This window comes from Mobula hypostoma, chromosome 8, assembly GCF_963921235.1.
Source record: "Mobula hypostoma chromosome 8, sMobHyp1.1, whole genome shotgun sequence".
Classification (NCBI taxonomy): Eukaryota; Metazoa; Chordata; class Chondrichthyes; order Myliobatiformes; family Myliobatidae; genus Mobula; species Mobula hypostoma.
Window position 1 is genome coordinate 93,181,087 of NC_086104.1, and position 22,219 is coordinate 93,203,305.

The 22,219-nt window shown below is 39.4% G+C and overlaps 1 protein-coding gene across 1 annotated transcript in view; it reads right to left on the reverse strand.

The window, feature by feature from the left end:
* Positions 1–1,397: 1,397 nt before the first annotated feature.
* LOC134350734 (heterogeneous nuclear ribonucleoprotein L-like) overlaps positions 1,398–22,219 on the reverse strand; it is a 38,647-nt gene continuing 17,825 nt past the window's right edge. Inside the window, exons 7-13 of the mRNA XM_063056350.1 lie at positions 22,006–22,065; positions 12,813–13,012; positions 12,319–12,440; positions 12,026–12,227; positions 4,413–4,470; positions 3,153–3,248; positions 1,398–2,009 (exon numbers count right to left, since the gene is read on the reverse strand). Of these exons, the coding sequence (XP_062912420.1) occupies positions 1,954–2,009; positions 3,153–3,248; positions 4,413–4,470; positions 12,026–12,227; positions 12,319–12,440; positions 12,813–13,012; positions 22,006–22,065 (794 nt within the window). The 3' untranslated portion in view covers positions 1,398–1,953. The remainder of the gene's footprint in view (positions 2,010–3,152; positions 3,249–4,412; positions 4,471–12,025; positions 12,228–12,318; positions 12,441–12,812; positions 13,013–22,005; positions 22,066–22,219) is intronic.

A 22,219-nucleotide genomic window follows, 5' to 3' on the forward strand; every position in this document is an offset into this window, starting at 1 on the left:
CCAGCTTGAATGGAGCCCATCCAGTTGGGCTAGTTCTGTCCTCCATAGAGGCTGGTAGATCCAGAAACCAAAACCCTTCCATCATGGAGGTGATTCATGACTGAAGATGCATAAAAAGACTGCCCTAATGCATTTAATAAAATTCACCATAACTTGCTCAGGCATGGCAAATTTTCATGTTGCGGGGAACTTACCGGCTTTCTGTGCATCACAGCACTGCACACCATTTAGTTCAAAATGCATCTTACTGGGATTCTTAGCAGTCACACTGCCTCAGATTCTTAACATTACTTTGAATGGCAAAGGAGATCTTGGTGTCTGAGTCACCATTTGCATCACAAGCAAATTTTTAAAAATCTAGTTACTGCTGACAATGAGATTGTGGGTGCAAATTAATTTCCACATTAAAGCACATCTCTCCTTTCAGCACTGTCCATGTACTACAGAAACTGTCAAAGTAGCATTTAGGTGGACAAGTTTAACAGTTAAGTCAATTGCTATCACCAGGTTTTTAAAAAAAATCTATTCAATTGATGCTCAGGGATAACAACCCTGACTGATTAAAAAAACTGTTACATAAACAGCAAATGATGAGTCCTTCTACATCTGTGTGCGACAGTGTTCCTCAGTTTCCACCTGGGACTTTCAAGACTGACAGTGAAAACCGAGCTACTGACATGAAGGAAGCTCTGAACACCACCAGAGGGAGGACCTTCATTGCTGCTACAAATGCCAGCAGCATAACAGGTAGTAAGCATTCAATTGATAGTGATCTTGATTATACAGTATTCACTTTAAAAATTTTTTACTCCTTAAAGACCCAGAGAAACAGTTTCTCTCCTCCTTTCTCCCCCCTCCCCACCCAAGAAGCACGAGCAATGGAACTAGTGTGAGGAATCTCAATGTAGAAAACCCTATGAGATTCTCTTACTGTTAACTGCTTTCATTCATGAGAACATAATTGTCAGTTACCGTTGTCTGATGGAATTAAAATAGTCATTTCTAGAAAAAAGTATTAATTGAAATCAATATTCCTAACCAGACATAACTATCAATAGAATATCAGAACTACTTTGGCTAATTAGTCAAAATAAAAGCCAAAGCAGGGGCTACTGCAGGGTAGACATTCAGCAGTGCTCTGCAAAGTCGAGCTTGGCCACTCCAGATTCGCCATGCACCAAATGCAGTCCTCCTGACCCTCAACATAGGAAACCAGCACTTAAATACGAGCAAACTAAAGCTCATCCAAGGGGAAATAAGGTGCAAAGCCCACACTGCAGATACCTATCCACATCTTCTCACAACAACAATGTCACCAAAGGTATTAGATACAAAAAGGGAGAGTCTAGAGTAAGAGGAAGAAAAAAAAACAGAATGATAATCAAGTTAGTCACAAATTTGAGTTTAGAACCTTTATTAAGATAAATCACAGATATTTGAAATAATTGTTTAATGATATCTGAAACACAGCAAGGAATTAAACACATGGAAATAAGCTGTAAATATACCAGAGTTCAGGTATAGTGTTCAAAAGTCACCATTTGGGCACTTCAGCAGTACAAAGAATTCTCCTGATCACGACATGTAGTTATATTAAAACAAATCTTGCAAACTACATTTCCAAAAAAAAACAATCCTGCTTTTATCACTGTTTAAGTGCCTTAAATAGATATGCCACAAGTGGTTGCCCATCACTTGCATAGTTCTAAAATACAAGGTCACTTGCATAAACATTAAGTTCTAATATCTCATTGACTGCAAAAAACCTAACAAAGGAACAAACTTAGTTAACTGTTTTAACTTTTACATCGATACAATTCAGAAAGTTACAATAAGCTGAAAGTATCTTCCACTTACAAGTGCAAGTCTGACACTAAAGACCTATATTTTCGCTCCTTCAATTTGGCAAGCTGACCTATAGCATCAATTCCAAATTTTCTTCAAACTGTGTCTTCATGCATGAGACATGGTGGAAAAGCAGAGCTTCAAGGTGTAAGGGTACGGGCCATCTGAAAACAAAAGGGTTTTTAGCTATTTTTCTCCAAATTTATTATTTTTTTATTTTTATTTTTTTAAACCACATGCACTGTACCTGCAAATTTAATTTACTTCCAAACCTGTCAAATTCTTTGCAAATTGTCAGCACTAATCCAAGTCAAATGTCTGAATGTGAACCAACATTCAGCCTTATGGTGTAGGAATCCAAACTGAATATTTCAGAGGTTAGCTTGGACTCAAATTTCATCTAATTAAATTGGAAACAGTCCAACTTCCTATAATTTAGCTAGTTTCAAATCCCAGCTGCAATATCAAAACAGGAATACACTGGAAGTGTTTCTACTGATTAGAAAACAATCACTCTTAACATCCTGGAGTACATACACATTTTCTACACACTAACCTCATTACCTGTTCAAAGCATCTTGACAAGAGAAATAAAAATTATTAGGGGAATTAGGACAAGCTAGAATCATGTTTTATGGTCTCAAATCGTAACAATCTTTCAACTATAGATACATTTATAGTTGTACACATAGCTGGAAACCACTTCCAGTATAAATATTCTTTCTGCACTTACTTTGCAATAAATTAACCCCAATGGCCAGGTCAATGGCAGTTGAATTTTAATAGAAAATTTACAAACATAACACCAGCTCTAACTCACTAACAAGTATTGTTAGAAATGTGACATCAATATACATCCCCATTATCATTTAATTCTTAGTGTCACCCACTACCCATATCTATTCAAAATTCTTGACATCCTTCAGCCCTTTTGTTGGTAACTCCAAATATTCACACCTTAAGAGAATCTCATCTTGTTTTGAAAATGTTACCTTGTTACCCCAAGGAGGTTTAAGTTTTCTAGCCAGGGAAAGCAAATTAGTTACCCTTGTCAAACCTTACAAAAATACTTTCTGCACCAGCTGTTTGGCCAATTGTTCCTCCATCTCTGTAGGCCAAACAGCTAGTGCTGACTATGACAAAACCAAGCAGCTAGTTTCATGTTCCACTCTCAGGCTTAGTACATCATCAGTCGTTGCAGAATTATAAACTTTCCCTTTCAAGAAAAGGAGCAAGGGAGATGAAAATTCCTGCCAATTATCATCCAACTTTTAAAATTAAACCCTGACCGTCCCATCTATACTTACTTGTGTTTTTCATCTGGTAGTGATTCAGTACTGTCAGTGCTTCTACAGCATCATTTTTGGATTCCCACTCCAACAGGCCAGATAAACTCCTGTCAGCTGGAAGACAACAGATTGGTGAAAGACTTCTTACAGATACATTTACTGAGCATCCATTATAGAGACAGGACCAGTCAGGTTACAATATCACATGGCTGATAGCAACTGAGTACGTGAGGTGAGCACAACCTTATCCCCAGTCTCTTATTGACCAAAAGAGATGGTATTAGTAATAGCGAACATTATTAAAAATTACAAAGGGGTAGGTGGGGGAGGGGGTCTTGATCTGCTGAATAGGTGAGCTGAGGAATGGCAAATGAAGTTTAATTCACTTAAGTCCAAGGTGTTGTTTTCTGGAAAGTCAAATCAAGGTAGGACTTTCACAGGACTGTTGTAGAATAGCGACTCATTAAAAGTTCAGGTACATGGTTTCCTGAAAATAGAGTCACAAGTAGACAGACCTTGAAGGCTTTTGGCACACCAGCCTTCAGTCTGGACAATAAGTATAGAAGTTGAGAGGTACAAGACACTTGTGAGGCAAATTTCTGTCACCAAGGAAATGCAATTAAACAGGAAAAGTGAAGGAAGGATTTACAAAGATATTATGGGAACTCAAGTGAAAGGGAGTTATAGGGAAAGGTTAGTCAGACTAGGATTTTCTACCATCCTCTGCCTCCTCAGAGTGTAGGATTCTGAGAGGTGATCTTAGAGATGAACAAAATCTGAGGAGCATAAATAGGGTGAATGCAGTCCCCCGTCCCCCCCCCCACAGGTTTAACAGGTTTAAGATGAGAGCAAAATTTAATAGGAACTAAGAACAGAGGGTGGTACGTATGTGGAATGAGCTACCAGAGGTGGTGATAGAGGTAGGCACAATAGAAACAGCTGGACAGGTACATGGATAGGTAGGTTTAGGAGTTTATGGGCCCAACATAGGCAAATTGCCCTTGCTTGGAAGGGCATTGAGGTCAGCACAGACCAGTTGGGCTAAAGGACATGTTTCCATGCCCAGCCAGTTCTCTTTCCAGTTCTAACTTAAAACCAGCAGGAAAATCCTTCAAGTTCCACTTATTCCATGCTGTTTCTCAGCTTAATGCACATTGATTTTAAAATTAAATCTACGGCACAGGTAAAATTAGGCTTTCAAATGAGAAATATGGAATAGGCCAGTAATTTTTAGTTTAGGACTGCTTCAAAAGCCACTTGCATGTCCTTATTACTTACATTTTCCAGTAAACATCTTGATAGTTTTAAAAGGCTTCAGTTCACACTCCTCACAAACCTATAAAAACATCAGACACATCTAAGTTAAAACACTCCTGTACAAGGAAAATGTGACAAACCAAAACCATAGGGCAATTCTAATTAGATAACTTGCAAACCACTGAAGTTCTAGGATTCTCAGACCGGGAATTCAATTTGCAATAACGTTGGCACCCAGTAGACAGTACAATAATTATTTTCTTCTTCTTCCCCCACCCCCCCTATCAAAACCAACCAAACCCAAATCCACTGTCACATTCAGGACAACACACACAAAATGCTGGAGGAACTCAGCAGGCCAGGCAACATCTATGGAAAAAAAGTACAGTTGATATTTCAGGCCGAAATCCTTATGCAGGACTGGAGAAAAAAGCAGAGCAGATTTAAATGGTGTGGGGGAGGGGAGAGAGAACCACCAGGTGAGAGGTGAAACCTGGAGGAGGAGGGATGAAGTAAAGAGCTAGTAAGTTGATTGGTGAATCATTACTGGAAGTTTGTGAAATCAATGTTCATGCCGTCTGGTTGGAGGATACCCAGACTGAATACAAAGTGTTGTTCCTCCAACCCAAGTGGAGGAGGCCATGGATGGACTTATCGTAATGGGAATGAGAATTTTTTTAAAAATGGGTGGGTACTGGGAAATCCTGTTTTTCTGGCAGACAAGAGTGTAGATGCTCAGTGAAGCAATCTCCCAACCTATGTCAGGTCTCACCGCTGTACAGAGACCAAACAGAGAGAACCTAACACAGTAAATGACCCCAACAAACTCACAGGTGAAGTGTCACCTCACCTAAAAGGACTGCTTAGGGCTCTGGATGGTAGTGAGGGAGGTGGTGTAGGGGCAGGTGTAGCATTTGTTCTGCTTGTAAGGATAAGTGCCAGGAGGGGATCAGTGGGAAGACACAAATGGACAAGGGAGTCACGTAGATACTTGCAGAGATTTGGGGGGGGGGGGAGGAGGTGGTGCTTGGTCATGGGATCCTTTGGGAGGTGGCGGATATTTTGGAGAATTATGTGCTGGACGTGGAGGCTGGTGGGGTGGTATATTCAGGACAGTGTTTTACAGAATTCGGATGCAGTAATGTATAGCAATTTGTAGGGATAGTTCAAACCTCTCCAAACAAATAGATAACTTACTGGACAATAACTGGCATAGGCTTTGCCAGAGTGGCGAAGCAGAATAGTTTTAAGGACTGGCTGACCAAAAACCCTCAATAGTCATCCACAGTACTACAGCTAGCCAAACTTTCACACATTTATCACCATTCCCAAATTTCTTTCCCCTCTGCCTGGACCTTCCACAGATTTAGTTGCATAGCATGGAAACAGGTCCATTTGGTTCAATTCAGCCATGTCAACAACCAAAATGTTCACATACACTAATTCTATTTGCCTGAACTTTGCCCATACATCCTAAACCTTTCCTATCCATGTGTCTGCCCAAATGACTTTAAATGTTATCATTGCACCCGCCTTTACCACCTTCTGACAGCTTAGCCCTATACCCATCATCTTCTGAACAACTTGCACCTCAGATTCCCTTTAATTCTTTCCCCTCTCACCTTAAATTTACAGCCTCCATTTAAACTGCCTTATCCTAGGAAAAAGACCATGATTATCTACTGTCTTACATCCCACAAATTTTTTATACTAACATCACCCCCTTAGCCTCCTTCACTGCAGACAAAAAAAAAAGTCCAGTTTAAATAATCCCTCCCTAGGGTTCAGACTTCCAGTACAGACAATATTCCTGTAAAACTTTTCTACACCAGCTCGAGCTTAATCACATCCTTCCTAAACGGTAGTGACCAATTGTACACAATATTCCACGTATGGCCTAGCCAACATCCCAAATTTTGCATTCAATGTCCTGGCCAAGGGCAAGCATACCATACTTCACTTCTGTTTACTTGCATCGCTACTTTCAGTTAGGTTGGATGGGGATGAAGGTGGGAATCTATGTATTTTTATCCCAAGGTCTCACTATTCAGTAACACTCCAAGATCCTGTCATTCGCTGTTTAAGTCCTGCTAGTTTTATTTTTCATAATGCACCACTTAACACCACTAGCCATTCTTTTGCCCAGTTTCCCAGATGACCCAGATTCAGTTGCAATCTTAGCCTTCTTCATTGTCCACTATAAACACAAAACACTATACACAAAAATTGGAAGTATTTGCAGATTAATAATTTTAACTACTTTTTCTTCCCCATAATTAATACACATGACAAGCAATAGAGGGCCCTACACCAATCCCTGCAGCACCTCACTGAAGAGCAACTTGAGTAACAAATTTTTCCACTGAGGGTGGCAGTTACTAGGAACAAACTGGCCAGAAGTTGTAGAGGTGGCTACAATTACAACATTGAAAAGTGTTTAGAAAAGTTCATGGATAGGAAAGATTTAGAGGGATACGTGCCAAACACAAGCAAATGGGACTATCCCAGAAAAGCACCTTGGTCAGCATATACGGGCCAAGCCAAAGGGCCCATTTCCATGCAGTATTTCAGTTAAACGATGCTGACTATTCCCAATGTGTGTTTGCCTTCCCAAATTCAAATAAATTCTGACCCAAAGAATCCCATCCAGTAACTTCCCCACCTCAGATGGCCAGTAGCAAGCTCCTTCCTTGCTTTACACAACGTTCTATAATACACTTTGTCAGGCTTTTTTTCTGGAAAGTAAGTCCAGTGGTACTATGTGTTTGCCACACAAAAAAGCCAACCCAGACAGAATCATGATCAGTGCAGCGGCCATGCCAGGACTGTTTTACGAAACTAACGCAAGTACAGTTGAACTTGCTTTCACAATACACCAGCTTCAAGTTCATAATAGCCATCCAATATGAAAACAATAAAGGAGTTCCATTTGCTGTGGCATTATTGTCAAGAAAGGTTGCAAAGACCACTAACAAAAATCAGCTCAAAACTGGTTACTTTTTACACCAAGAGACCTTCCATGTATAGTGCCCTGTAAGAGCCCTCAACCCTTTGTTCACACAAATGAATATTATAACCAAGGATTTTGATAAATTTGACTGAGAATTTGCAAATCACATGCTTTTTCATAGTAGAGCCCAAGAATAAAATTGTAAAGCACGCAAAGCTAAACATTCAAAAACTGAAATGTCAGCAGTTCAAAAGTATTCATCCCTCTTTAGTTGTGCCACCTCTTGCCGCCCCTAGTATTTTTGGGAAAGTCTCTTAGCTTTGCACGTGATGGAGCAAGAGTTACCCATTCCTCCTTGCAGAATTGCTCAAGCTGTGCCAGGTTAGTTGGGGAGAGGCAGTGGACAGCAATCTTGAGGTCTCGCCAGTGATATCTGATCAAGTTAAGGTCAGGGCTCTGACTGGGCCACTCAAGGACATCAATTTTCTTCACTTGAAGCCACTCCATGGCTGCTGTGGCAGTGTGCTTTTGTCCACTATCCTGCTAAAGGAACTTCCTCCCCAGTAGTAAATCAAATCAGTTGATTATTGCTGCCCGAGAACTTTCATAGACAACTTCCTTCTCAGTTTAAGTTTTCTGGCAAAGGCTAGCAGGTTTTTAAATCTAGGATTTCTGATTTAACAGCATTCACCTTCCCATCAATCCTGATCAGATTTCCAGTCTGACACTGGAAAGCATCCCCACAGCATGATGCTACCTCTGCCATAATTTACAGTAGAGATAGTGTTACCTGGTTGGTGTGCAGTATCAAATTTACACCACATATACCACTTAGTGTTGAGGCTAAGAAATTCTACTTTAGTCTCATCTGACCAGAAGACCTTTTCCATATCTTTACAGTACCTAAGTGACACTTTGCAAAGTCTTGACACATTTGCTTTCTTTTTTTAAAAAAACCCAGGGCTTCTTCTTTGCCACCCTTTTGTAAATACCTTTTTGTGTAATCCTCAAGAGATTGTGCAGCCATGAACTTCATCTCCAGTGCAGCCAGTGACTTCGGCAGCTCATTCAGAATGACTGTTGACATCACAGTAGCCTCTCACAAGGCCCACCTTTCTCTAGCAACTAAATTTAGAGCAGCAGATTGACATGTGCAGTGTGGCTTTTCACAATGGACTGCACTGAGCTCAGAGGTATGTTCAGTGTCTTTGAGATCTTGTACCCTTCCCTACATTTGTGCTTCTTTATGATTATTTTCCTGATTTGTCTTAAATGCCCTTGTCCCAATTTGTTCATTCTATTGTGACGGGGTCCTGAATTACCCCTATGAACTAGAGACACAGAGGCGAAGACTAACTGTTGGACTGTCACTTTAAGGCACTGGAAGTAACTTCTGGATTTCTGCTGAGTTGGAGATAGCACCGAGCAGCTCGTAAGTTGCTACAGTGACCGAAGGCGGTGTAATTTAATGAACACTCTGTTATGATTTTCGGCAGGTCGTTGACAATTCAAGGACTTTTGCCTGCTTGCATTTCTTCACAGAGAGAGGAAGGAGGAGTTATTTGAATGACAGTTGATGCTCAGCACGAGAAGATAAAATAGGAGGTCAGATGATAGACCTCAGACACGTGTTCTGGACACTGAATGAGCATTGTTGTGCCCGCAGAAAAAGTGGGTTTTGGAAGGTCGATCAGGCGGATCGATCAATCAGCTGCTCTTGCAGTGAAAAGAGGAAAGGGGTTGCCTGGTGGGGAGTTGTCCATGTGTCCACCCTTGCCTGGAGGATAGCTCCACCACAGAAAACCGGTCCCCTTTGTTAAAGTCACAGTCAGTAACTTCGAAAGGATTTCGAAGGACAACGAGAAGACCGATGGCGTCAGCTCACCTGAAGACTCAAATCTCTCCCCCTCTCTCTCCATCACTACTCAACTAAATACTACGAATTGAACTGAACTGAACTTCACTCATCATCGTCAGGCTGTATCTTTTTACCCCTAGACTTAAAGCAGCTTGGTTCTTCATACATATATTCCACACTTACGTGTGTGTGTGTGTGTGTGTGTGTGTGTGTGTATATACGCGTGTGTGTACGCGTGTTTGTACGCACATACGTAAGCAAATCCCATTTCCAGAAAAGTTGGGATATTTTCCAAAATGCAATAACAAAAATCTGTGATATGTTAATTCACGTGAACCTTTATTTAACTGACAAAAGTACAAAGATTTTCAATAGTTTTACTGACCAACTTAATTGTATTTTGTAAATATACACAAATTTAGAATTTGATAGCTGCAACACACTCAACAAAAGTTGGGACAGAGTTAATACAAGAGTGAAAAGTGTACAGAATATTCAAGTAACACCGGTTTGGAAAAGTCCACATTAAGCAGGCTAATTGGTAGCAGGTGAGGTATCATGACTGGGTATAAAAGTAGTATCCAAAGGCTCAGTCTTTGCAAGCAAGGATGGGTCGTGGCTCACCCCTTTGTGCCAAAATTCGAGAGAGAATTGTTAGTCAGTTCAAAAGGAATATTTCTCAAAGCAAGATTGCAGAGAATTTAGGTCTTTCAACATCTACAGTACATAATATTGTGAAAAGATTCAGAGAATTCAGAGACATCTCAGTGCGTAAAGGGCAAGGTCAGAAACCACTGTTGAATGCGCATGATCTTCGAGCCCTCAGGCGGCACTGCCTAAGAAACAGTCATGCTACTGTGACAATTATAGCCACCTGGGCTCGGGAGTACTTCGGAAAACCATTGTCACTCAACACAGCCCGTCGCTGCATCCAGAAATGCAACTTGAAACTGTATTACGCAAGGAGGAAGCCATACATCAACACTATGCAGAAACGCCGGCGAGTTCTCTGGGCCCGAGCTCATCTCAGATGGACCGAAAGACTGTGGAACCGTGTGCTGTGGTCAGGTGAGTCCACATTTCAGCTAGTTTTCAGAAAAAACGGGCATTGAGTTCTCCGTGCCAAAGATGAAAACGACCATCCAGATTGTTATCAGCAAAAGCCAGCATCTGTGCTGGTATGGGGGTGCATCAGTGCCCACGGCATGGGTGAGTTGCATGTATGTGAAGGTACCATTGACTCTGAGGCGTATATTAAGATTTTAGAGAGATATATGTTGCCAGCAAGGTGACGTCTCTTCCTGGGACGTCCATGCTCATTTCAGCAGGACCATGCCAGACCACATTCTGCATGGGCTACAACAGCGTGGCTTTGTAGACACAGAGTGCGTGTGCTTGACTGGCCTGCTGCCAGTCCAGATCTATCTCCTATTGAAAATGTATGGCGCATCATGAAGAGGAGAATCAGACAATGGAGACCACGGACTGTTGAGCAGCTGAAGTCTTATATCAAGCAAGAATGGACAAAATTTCCAATTGCAAATCTACTACAATTAGTATCCTTAGTTCCAAAACGATTAAAAAGTGTTATTAAAAAGGCAAGGTGATGTAACACAATGGTAAACATGCCTCTGTCCCAACTTTTGTTGTGTTGCAGCCATCAAATTCTAAATTTGTGTATGTTTACAAAATACAATTAAGTTGGTCAGTAAAACTATTGAAAATCTTTTCTTTGTACTTTTATCAGTTAAATAAAGGTTCACATGAATTAACATATCACAGATTTTTGTTTTTATTGCATTTTGGAAAATACCCCAACTTTTCTGGAAATGGGGTTTGTATTTGTGTGTGTGTATATATATATATGTGTGTGTGTGTGTATATATTATATAACACATACACACAAAATCATTGCTAACCTGTGATTTATCTACATTTATATTACTAATATTTATATTGTGTAGTTACTAATAAATATTATTAGTTAATAGCAATACTGGACTCCAAAGGGTTTTCTATTTCTGCTGGTTATTTATTCCCGCCACGGGGTACCTGACACTATTAAAATTCACCAGACTATTGGACCTTACAGAGAGAGGAAGTATTTATCCAGGTGATTCCCCCAATTTTCTACATCAATAAATTTGGGCAAGTTGGTAAGGTAATATTCAGAATTGCACCTGAGGAAATTTACCACAGTAATTAGGAAGTGGATGAATACTTTTTCAGCCTGAATTTTGTTTTGTGTTTTTTTTTTGCAAATTGTTGACAGGTTTTGGAATTTTCTTTTGATGTTATCCAAAATGTTTTGCAGATTAGCTCAAAAAAAAACAACCTACTTCAATATATTTTAGATTTATAAAATGAGACAGGAAAATGTGAAAATAGTTGTGTGTTGAATTTTAAGGCACTGTAATTCCAATGTCAAAAACATGTCACCCAACCTCGTTTTCATCAAGTCAGAAGTCAATTTTCAAAAGATATACAAATAATCAAGTTCAGAACTGAAATCATAAAGCCAGAATAAGATGGTTACAGACTACCAGTATCTCTCCCTCTTGCATATCCCATCAATATTCAATAAAAATAGTGGGGGTGGATGTGTCATCTCTGACTAGACTGGTTCCATCAACACTGCCCAAAACCACTAACCAAGGATACATCAATTTCTTACCTGGTGTCCCAAATTGCTTATCCACTCCCTCTATCACTAAACTTCAAGCAGGGTATAGTAGCAACAAATTAATGCAACAGCTGTTGAAGTGCACTTTTGAGGGTTGGGAATAAGAGAATTCCTACTATTCCATTCCCATCAGATATCTTTACCTCTTGGAAGTATTCCTCTGTAACACATGGAGGAGCATTGAAGAAATGAAGCACATTGGAAGGGGGCTGGATCCTGTTTTTGGCTGCTTGCCCTGGATTGGTGAAGCGATTATTCCTCGAATTGGCGAACTCCTTGTAACTATCAGTGCCATCTACCAACTCGTAAGACTGACTTGGAACAATTGATGCCTGCTTAGAGACGCTGAAGTAAGAATACAGAAAATTATACTGTCCACTTCATGAGGACTAAAATATCACTTCACAGCTGTGCAAAGATCTTTAGAAACACTTACCACAAATTAATTCTCTTTCCAAACATCTCTACACCATTTAAATGAGTAATAGCTCGATCCACAGAAAATTCATCCCCCATTTCAACCATGGCGGCATCTGGCATGCTCTTCATGAACTTAACCTAAAAGCAAAGAAACTTACAGATTAAGCACATTAGGACTTTTTCCAAGGTACAATACCCTGATGATTAAAGAAAGAGGCTTGCTTATTTGATGCAAGAAAAAGACTCAAAGTTCTTTGCTGGAATGTTCTGCCATACTCCTCCCCAACTTGGATGAAACATTCTCAGGGCAGCACAGATTCTCAAGTGCAGCATCAGATTATTGTTCACTCCATTTTAGGTGTAAACCAGGATTCCAATTTATCCCAAATAAAGCACTTCAGTGCACTGGAAGTTCAATTACTGTTTGCATATTTTAAGCAAGCTTCAACTTGGACTAGTGATGAAGACGGGCATTAACAACCAAGATAAAAGCAAAAGATTACGTCGTACCTTTTCAATATTGCCATAAAGACAGAGAAGGTTGAAGACTTTTTCACAATTCATTTTGTGTGGATTAAGTCCATAAATCATTATAACTTTGCCTTGGGAAACAAAGTCATAATCAGGAGCTGAGTAGAGATGCATGGGCCTGTTGTTGGAAGCACGAGAATCCATTCTGTGTGCCAGTACCAAAGGGTTTGCTTGAAAACCTGTATAAAAGATTGCCATACTACTTAATGCACAATATATAAAGCTCTTTGTTAAGCAAATATTTTCCTGCAGAAAATAAGCTTTGATTTGTTCACCATAACAATCATGAAAAACAATGCCAATGGAGCTCACAGGTAGTGGGTAATGATCACAAAGCCAGCTGGTTTTTTAAAAAAAGCCCTGATAACTTGGTTACAAAGAAACTCACACCTGTTAATGCACACGATTTACTGGCCGAAGCAAGACCAGGATAGGGAGAACACACTAGTGGGTTTACTCAATGTCTGAAATTATTCCATGATTTTAGTGGAAGCAGATGGATTGTTGACAGATTTTACAGGCTTTGAGGGAAGCTGAGAAATTGATTGCTGTGGGTCTAGCATACATTTCCCCATTTACACACAAACACCACTGTAGAATCATGGTCAAAAATAAAGAGTGCAGACTATTGGTCAAGGTATTCAAGGCAAATCGAGAACTGTTAGAGAAACTCCTCTGAATAAAAGATCAAAAAACAGAGGCAGACTTAACAGAAATGGAATGCACCTGCACATCACGTACGTTTGGTGAGCAGCAGCCACATGGGATCAGTGCCAATAAAGAACAGCCTCAAAAGGAGTTAATTTTACATCCAATTAATGTGTATTCAGTAAAGAGAAAAAGGAAAAAGATTATCTGCTATTGATCCAGGCTGGATTATAGCTACCATATCTGCAGGCTAAGTATTTTCCAATGATTTGAAAGGGCACCATCTGTTCAGAAAGAAATTAGTTAATATTTCAGGCAACACACATCAAAGTTGCTGGTGAATGCAGCAGGCCAGGCAGCATCTCCAGGAAGAGGTACAGTCAACGTTTCGGGCCGAGACCCTTCGTCAGGACTAACCGAAAGAAGAGATAGTAAGAGATTTGAAAGTTGGGGGGGGGGGAAAGGGGGAGATCCAAAATGATAGGAGAAGACAGGAGGGGGAGGGATGGAGCCAAGAGCTGGACAGGTGATTGGCAAAGGGGATATGAGAGGATCATGGGACAGGACGCCCAGGGAGAAGGAAAATGGGGAGGGGGGGAACCCAGAGGATGGACAAGGGGTATAGTCAGAGGGAGAAAAAGGAGAGAGAGAGAAAAAGAGTGTGTGCCTGGGATCCTCAGAAGGTCCAAATTGAGAGGCTCAAAAAATGAATCCTATGTTTAAGTTAATATTTCAGGATAGTTTTGATAATTCCACTATTACCAATATGTAAGTTTTGTAACAAACACATTGCTTCTTTCCTCGCTACACACAAGCCAGACAATAGGAAGACTCAAATCTTTAGATAAATTGCAAGACATGTAGTGTAGACTATCAAAAATATTGAGGCACTACTTAAATATCCCATCTTATATACAAAGGAGAACCAACTCCCAAGACATGAACTATTGTCCTCATCAGCATGTTCCAAACAAGAGAAATCTTTCCAAAAAATGTCCACTGACCTGCTGAATATTTCCAAGACATGGTCTGAATTTAGGTGCAAAGATCACAGATTACGAGAATTCACTGTTTGCTGTTTGTGAGCTGTGAGCAGTGCAAGTGCAAAGGCAATACAAAAACAGACCAAGGTATAAAGTCTTTGAAAGAATTAGGGTAAGTTGTGAAAATTGTCACAAAATCCATGAGGCTTTTAGCACAGGGAAACAGTACCAAAGTTATGCCAAACCAAAGCCACTAGCTGTCCCAGATAGAGCACTTTGTTTTAGTCTGGGTGTCAAGATCCAAGAAAGGGTACAAAGGACATTCACTTGCATGGCACTAGGGTAAAGAGTTTTACCTATGTAGAGGCAAAATAAACTAGGAATTATCTATAATTCTATCTAACAAACTTAAAGCAGTGTAATAGTTTACAAGTTTAACAGTAAGATACCCTAAAACCCTACAGTTTAAGAATGGATAAAAAAAAGTTTTTATTGTCAGTAGCCAGACAAGACATATTTAACATAACTGCCAAATACGCAAGGTGAGGTGAGGGCATCCATCAGAGCTAACCATGGATATTCTGTCCTAGCTGTCTAGATACACAAGCCTGGGCAGTATGATATCTAGAGCAAACTGTTGCCCATGTAGCAAGCTCCCCCTCTCTACGCATATGATGAACCCAAAGGAATGGCAGGAATCAATACAGTTTAGTATCACAGCATCACAGGAGCTACCGTCAGCATTGAGCTCAATGTTGAACTGCCTTAGGGACTCCAGCTCTGGACCGTTCTCTCTGGGTTTACTCCCGAAGCCTTCCCCATGAGTGGGTATAGCCGCAAGCCAGCAAAGGTTTCAGAGCAGAGTTTTCCTTCTCCAAGACGAGCTGCCAACCATGGCTGATGCCCCATCAGCTCGAAACTGACATATAATAAGGAAAACCTTTATACAGCAATCTGAAATTCACTGTTTGAAGAAGAATGATAAAACAAACTAAAAACTCCTAATAAATTGGATAAGCACTCCAAGGGGAAAGTGTGGGAATCATTACTGTTTACTCTGCCCAATATATCATGGGCACAATCACTCTACTATCACAAAGGGCTGCCTCAAGACCATTTCCAAAGATCCCCACCATCCAGGCCATGCCATTGTCTCATAGCTACCATCACAGGCAGGAGGTCTGGAAGCCTGGTCTCACACCACCTGGTTCATCAACAGCTACTTCCCTTTAGCCACATTTGAACCAACCGGCACAACCCTAATCACTAGAGTTTAGCGACACTGACCACTAAGATCACTTTGCATTAAAAAGGACTTCTTATTTTTCTTGTAAGAGTATGTCTAATTTTTTTTCTTACAAATGCTGCTTATATGAAGTTTACCTGTGATATTTCTGCAAATAAGCTTTTCTTTTTTTTTAAATTTTATTTTTATTTGGATAAGGAATTCACAAGTATCGCGTACTTTTTCCCACACTTACAACCTTTTCCATTTTTTTATATGTATAAAACTATAATTATTTATACATTCTTAAGTACACATTGAGATGATATAAAAGCAAATTAGACACTTAAATAGATAATTATGTACAGTGGTAATTCTAATCTATTAGGCTAAGTAATGGTATTAGTTGTTAAACATAGTAACAATAGTTTCCATAAATCCCTTGTGGACCATTTCTTCTAGTCCAAAATGTTGTATGTAAGCCTATGTAACAACCATTGTAGGTGTTTATATCCTAACTTGTTCATGCTTGCTCCTGCCCCCAGACATAATTATCCAATCCCTATGTACTTATTTACTTAATTTTATCATTTTTTATCCCTTTCCCAAATCTTTTCCTTTACTTGTATTAATTCTCTATTTTCCAAAAGAGAACAAAAACAGTAAACATTTAGACTAGGGGTGCTTACGTTAGCAATATTACTGTGTTGATGAGAAGAGCAGTATAAATCATTAGGAGAGTCATCTAAAGTCTGCTGGCATTGGGGTTATATATTCAATCCATTTATTCCAGATTTGATAAAATTTTTCTTTTTGAATTCTCAGGGAGTAAGTCAACTTTTCCATTTTAAATATTTCCAAGATAATTTCGTGCCAATCTTCTAATGTAGGTGGTATTGGATTTAGCCACTTTCTAGTGATTGATTTCTTACTTGCCGCTAAGAGGGCCTGCAGCAACTTTATATCTTTCTTCTGTTCAAGAAACAATACATGCCCCAAATAGAGTGTCTCAAAGTTCAGAGGTATCTGGGACCTAAGTACCTTAACTAATGTTCTATGAATACTTTCCCAATATATACTTAATTTAGGGCAATCCCAGAAAATATGAAAATGATTTGCCTCCTTGGAGCCGCACCTTCTCCAACACGTCACGTTTGTATCTCTATATTTTTCCTAATATGGGGTCTTGAAGTATCTTATAATATTTTTCCAACAGTGTTCTCTCCAAGTCACAGAATTAGTTGAGGACCACTGAAAGCTGCATATTTTCCCCCATGCCTCCTCTGAAAGTACCAACCCCGCTTCTTTCTCCCACTTCTCTTTAATATACAGTGTGTTTACATTTTTAGCATGGGAGAGTGCATTATATAATCGAGAAACTGATTTACTAGGTATTGAACTGCAAGCCAAATTCAGGATCTTGAAAAATTCTAATTCTACTGTTGATAGGTCTGTATATCTACAACTCTGGTTAACATAGTTTCGTACTTGAAGGTACCTAAAAAAGTCATTGTGTTCTAGGCCATGTTTGTCCTGCAGGATTTGGAAACTTTGTAATACTCTTATCTATAAATGAGAGGTAGGTTGTAAGACCTTTCTTTTTCCATAATTTAAATCTTTTATCTCCTCTGTTGGGAAGGAATTCGGTATCATATGCACACCATCTGAAGAGTTTTAACATGTTATTAATTCCAAACAAATTAATCACCTTCTGCCATACTTTTAATGTAAGATTTATCCAGCTGTTTTTAAATTTTTCCAATTGGGCCATCAATCCTTTGTCAGCTATTGAGGCCTGTAGAGGAAAACTGTCAACTAATCCAAATTCTATTTCCTTCCATCTAGCCTTATATTCCCTATTACACCAATATAATAGAGGGGTTATCTGTGAGGCATAAAAATAATTTCTCAGGCAAGGAAGAACCATACCTCCTCCTTCCTTCCCTAACTGTAAGGTGTTATATCAAATTCTAGGTTTCTTTCCTTGCCAAATGAAGCGGGAAATCCATTTGTCCCATTCCCTGAATTGATTATCATCCACCTCCACAGGTAAAGTACGGAAAAGATACAGTAACCGAGGAAGAATATTCATTTTTATAGTATTTATCCTTGAATTTAAACTTAAAAAGGGGATAAGATTCCATCTATGCATATCTGCTTTTATCTCTGAGATTAATGGCCCATAATTTACCTGTGACAGCGTTGAAAGATCCTTCAGCAGGGTTATTCCTAAATATTTTAATGATTTAGCTTCCCACTTAATATCGTATGTATCTTGCAATTTTTTGGATGGTGTATAATTTAGGGACATAACCTGGGTTTTCTTTACATTTATTTTATAACCTGATATTTTCCCCAAAGTCATCCAACAGTGTAAACAATCCTATAAATGATTTTTCTGGTTCACTCAGATAGACCAAAACATCATCTGCGAATAACACCACTTTCTGTTCAATCCCTGCCACCTTGATACCTTTTACGATTTCGCTCTGTCTTATTAGTTGGGCAAGCAGTTCAATATATAGCGCAAAAAGGAGAGGAGAAATTGGGCATCCCTGTCTAGTGCCTCTCTCTAAGATGAAAGAGTCAGAGAGGTCCCCATTTATCTTAATTCGGGCTGTAGGGCTGTCATATAGAGTTTGAATTACTTTAATAAACTTTTCTTGAAAGCTGAATCTTCCTAACACTCTGTATAGGAATGCCCAACTAACTGAATCAAAAGCTTTCTCAGCATCTAATCCTACTACCATTGTCTCTGTCTCGTTCTTATTAACCTGTTCTAATATGTGTAGAGTTCTCCTTGTGTTGTCCTGTGTTTGTCTTTGTTGAATAAATCCAGTCTGGTCTAAATAGATTAGGCCAGGTAAAAGCTTTTCCAATCTGCACGCTAATATAGATGTAAATAGTTTGTAATCTAAATTAAGAACACTAATTGGCTGATAATTGCCACATTCTAGTTTATCTTTACCCTCTTTAGGAATAATTGAAATAATCACTTCTCTCCAGGAAGGTGGAGTTTCTCCTCTCTGCAAGATCCAATTAAAGGTGTTAAAGTAATAATGGGGCTAACTGTGACTTCAGGGACTTGTACCACTCTGAGGTAAACCCATCAGAACCCGGGGACTTTCCAGCCTTTAACCCAGAGATGGCCACGTTCAGTTCTTTGGCAGTTACTGGTTCTAATAAACTCTCATTTTGTAAATCGGTAAATTTAGGTAGATCTAAAGAATTCACTAAACTGTCTATATAGGGCTCATTGGGGGCCCGGGGTTGGGAGTACAGCTCTCGATAATATGTTTCAAAACTCTCTTGAATTTTCCCTATTGTACTCTCCACAAGCTTTGTCTTTGGATTCTTTATTTTATGAATTGTATTGTCTGCTTGTTGTTTTCGCAATTTATATGCTAATAATCTAGCTGATTTACCTCCTACTTCATAATCGTCAATTTCACTTTGCAATTTCCTAATTTCCTGTTTTCGATTTGAATTACTTTTGTTGCTATCTACAACTTGAAGTTGATTTAATTTTCCTTGAAGGTCTGCTAATTTTTGTGCATTGGTTTTTTTCATGTGAGTGGTAATGGAAATAATTTTCCCTCTCAGTACAGCTTTCAATGTATCCCATAAGATCACTGGTGGTGTTTCTCCCGTGTCATTAAGGTCTAGATATTCTTTGATTTCTCCCCTTAATCTCTCCATTACTTTTGGGTTATTGAGTATATGTGAGTTTAGCCACCATAGTGTTTTCCTCATTTTCCTTTCCAGGATTAGAGACAGAGACTGTTGATATCCGACAGATCAATTGTTGCAATATTACAGTTTTTTATCCTGAGTCTATCTGTATTAAAGATAAAGAAATAGTCTATCCTTGAATAGGCTGAATGAGGGAAAGAGTAATGTGTATAATCTTTACTAGTGGTGCGTAATTCCCTCCACACATCTATAATTCCCAACTCCTCCATCAATAAATTCATTTTCTGAGTCAGGTTTATTCTGAGTAACTATTCTCGAAGAATCTAATACAGGATTTAATCTAATATTAAAATCCCTTCCACAAATTACTACCCCTTGAGAACTGACCATTAGGTCAAAAATATGTCTATAAAATGACCATTCACAACCTGGAGGAGCATAAACATTCAGCAGTGTTATTTCTGTACCTTCTATTCTTCCTGTAATTTTTACAAACCATCCATCTTTATCTTTAGTCTCTGAAATATGTTCATTAGAGTACTTGATATTAAAGTAGCTACCCCTCTTTTGTGACTCAATTTATATGGTGAATAAAATACATGCTTAAAGCCCATTCTTTTTAATTTTCCATGTTCAGATTGGCTCATATGTGTTTCCTGGAGGAAAGCTATTTGTGCCCTCTCTTTTTTCAATTTAGACATAATCTTATTTCTTTTAATTGGATTCAAAACCCCATTAACATTATAGGAAATTATTTTTACCAATTCAGTTTGCATTTTTCTCTAGTAGAAAAAAAACTCTCCTTTTCTAACCAAACAGTAAGCAATCCCTTCTCAACAGTAAACCAAGACATATAACCACACTCTAGACATTTCTGAACGTATAACATTTGAAAATTTTTCCCGACTTCCCACAGTGAGGCCTGAGCACCGACCCGCCTCAGTTCAGAGGGATAACCTCTATCTTCACCCTGTGTTAGAGGGCCCTCAGCAGTTTGAATAATCATAGAGAATTTTCTCCTATTTATGTCTCGACCAAATTGCTTCATTCAAGTTATTCTGCCTAGTTTATTTTCAGTTACCAGTTTTCATTTTACCTTCAAGTCCGATTTACTCTTTTCAGTCATTTCTCTTAATTAGTCTGTATTCTCTGTACATTCGCATCTGAATATTTGCAGCTTTTCCTTGTAGTTTGACACTCTGGTTCGTGTGGAGCGTCCTCACCCCACTAACTGCCACGACTTCTGCCGAATCCTCTCCAGTAGCGACTCCGGTTGGGTGATAACTTTAATAGGTAGTCCCCGGTCCGCCAGGTCCAACGTTGCCTCCTCCACCGTAGCGCAAGTTTTTGTCCCTTCGTCGTAAAAGACTCTCAGCCGAGCTGGATACAGGGTCTGGAATCTGATGTTGTTTTCCTTCAGGACCCTCCGTGTTTCCGTATATTCCTTCCGTCTGGCAAGGATCCCCGGTGCGTAATCATGGTCTAAACCGATTTTACAGTTGCCCCACATGAAACCTTTCTTTTGCCATGCCCGTTTAAGCACCTCTTCCTTCGTTCTGTTAACTGAGAAATCTGACCAGAATCGATCTGGGCTGGGCACCTGCCGGAGGCTGTGGTGCTAACGTGCGGTGAGCCCTTTCTATCTGTAGGTCTTTTGCAGCCGGTATATCAAGGTTCTCTCTAAGCAGCTTCTCCACCATGGGAATCATCAATCCAGGTTTACCTTCAGTTCCTTTGGGAACTCTGTAAATCCTCACATTTTCCCTTCTCGAGCGGCCTTCTTGATCTATTAGTTTCCACTGGAGCTGGTCTTGTAGCTTCAGCATTTCTGCTATCACTTCCTCTGCGTTTTGTAGCTTCTCTTCAATTCCAACAATCCTCGCTTCGGCTTCATCTATCCGCGAGTTAGTTTTTACTATTTCTCCTTTAATATCTTCCAGCTGTTTGCTGTTATCTTGTCGGAACTCGTGAATCTCTCCGAGAATCAAAGACAGAGTCACCGATTCCTGCTCATTATCTCCGTCCTGGCTTGCCGTGGGGGAGCTAGGCCCATCGCCTTGCTGCGTCTCTTTATGTTTATCAGCCTTCGGAGCGGACTTTTTAATCTTGTTCTTAGACATCATCCTTGCCCCTTTTATTGATATAGTTATGCAATATTAAGTATTTGTCTAAATTCAATTTTGGGCCAGTTTACCTTCTTTTTTGTCGAGAGACCTTTTCCTTATGCCGTCATTCCCTTGATGACCCGGAAGTCCCCACAAATAAGCTTTTCATTATACTTGTGCGTTGATGTACTTGCACAGATGACAGTAACTTAAATTTGACTATGAACCTGATAGGCTCAATGTGATTCAAGTTTTGCAGTCAAAATTAAATTCCCCTTGCGTAGATTTATGAACTGACTTAACCTTATCCTGCAAGGAAAAAAGTCCTATCAAATAGCAAATGCAAATTAAAAAATCCCATCACTTTCTGTTCCAGACTTGGCAGAAAACAAGTTCCATGCTTCAGCAATGTGACATTCACTGGATTTCACTGATTCTTCATTTCAATATGGATCACATTAAAGGTAAGGCAGGAGAAGCAAAACTAATCCCTTAAAGATCTCAGAATCAACAATTACCCCCATATGTTGAGGGATGATCTCCTAGAAGGGCTGGCTGTCCTTGACGCCTCCGTTCATCTGGAAACAAGGAAGAGAAGTTTAAAACACTACAAAACAATTAGGCTCAGTTATACCAAAACTTAAACCTCATTTAAGAATATTTTTGCATCATATTGTACAGGAAGTTAAAGTACATTTGTATGTTGTCAACTTTACAAGAGATGAAATACAA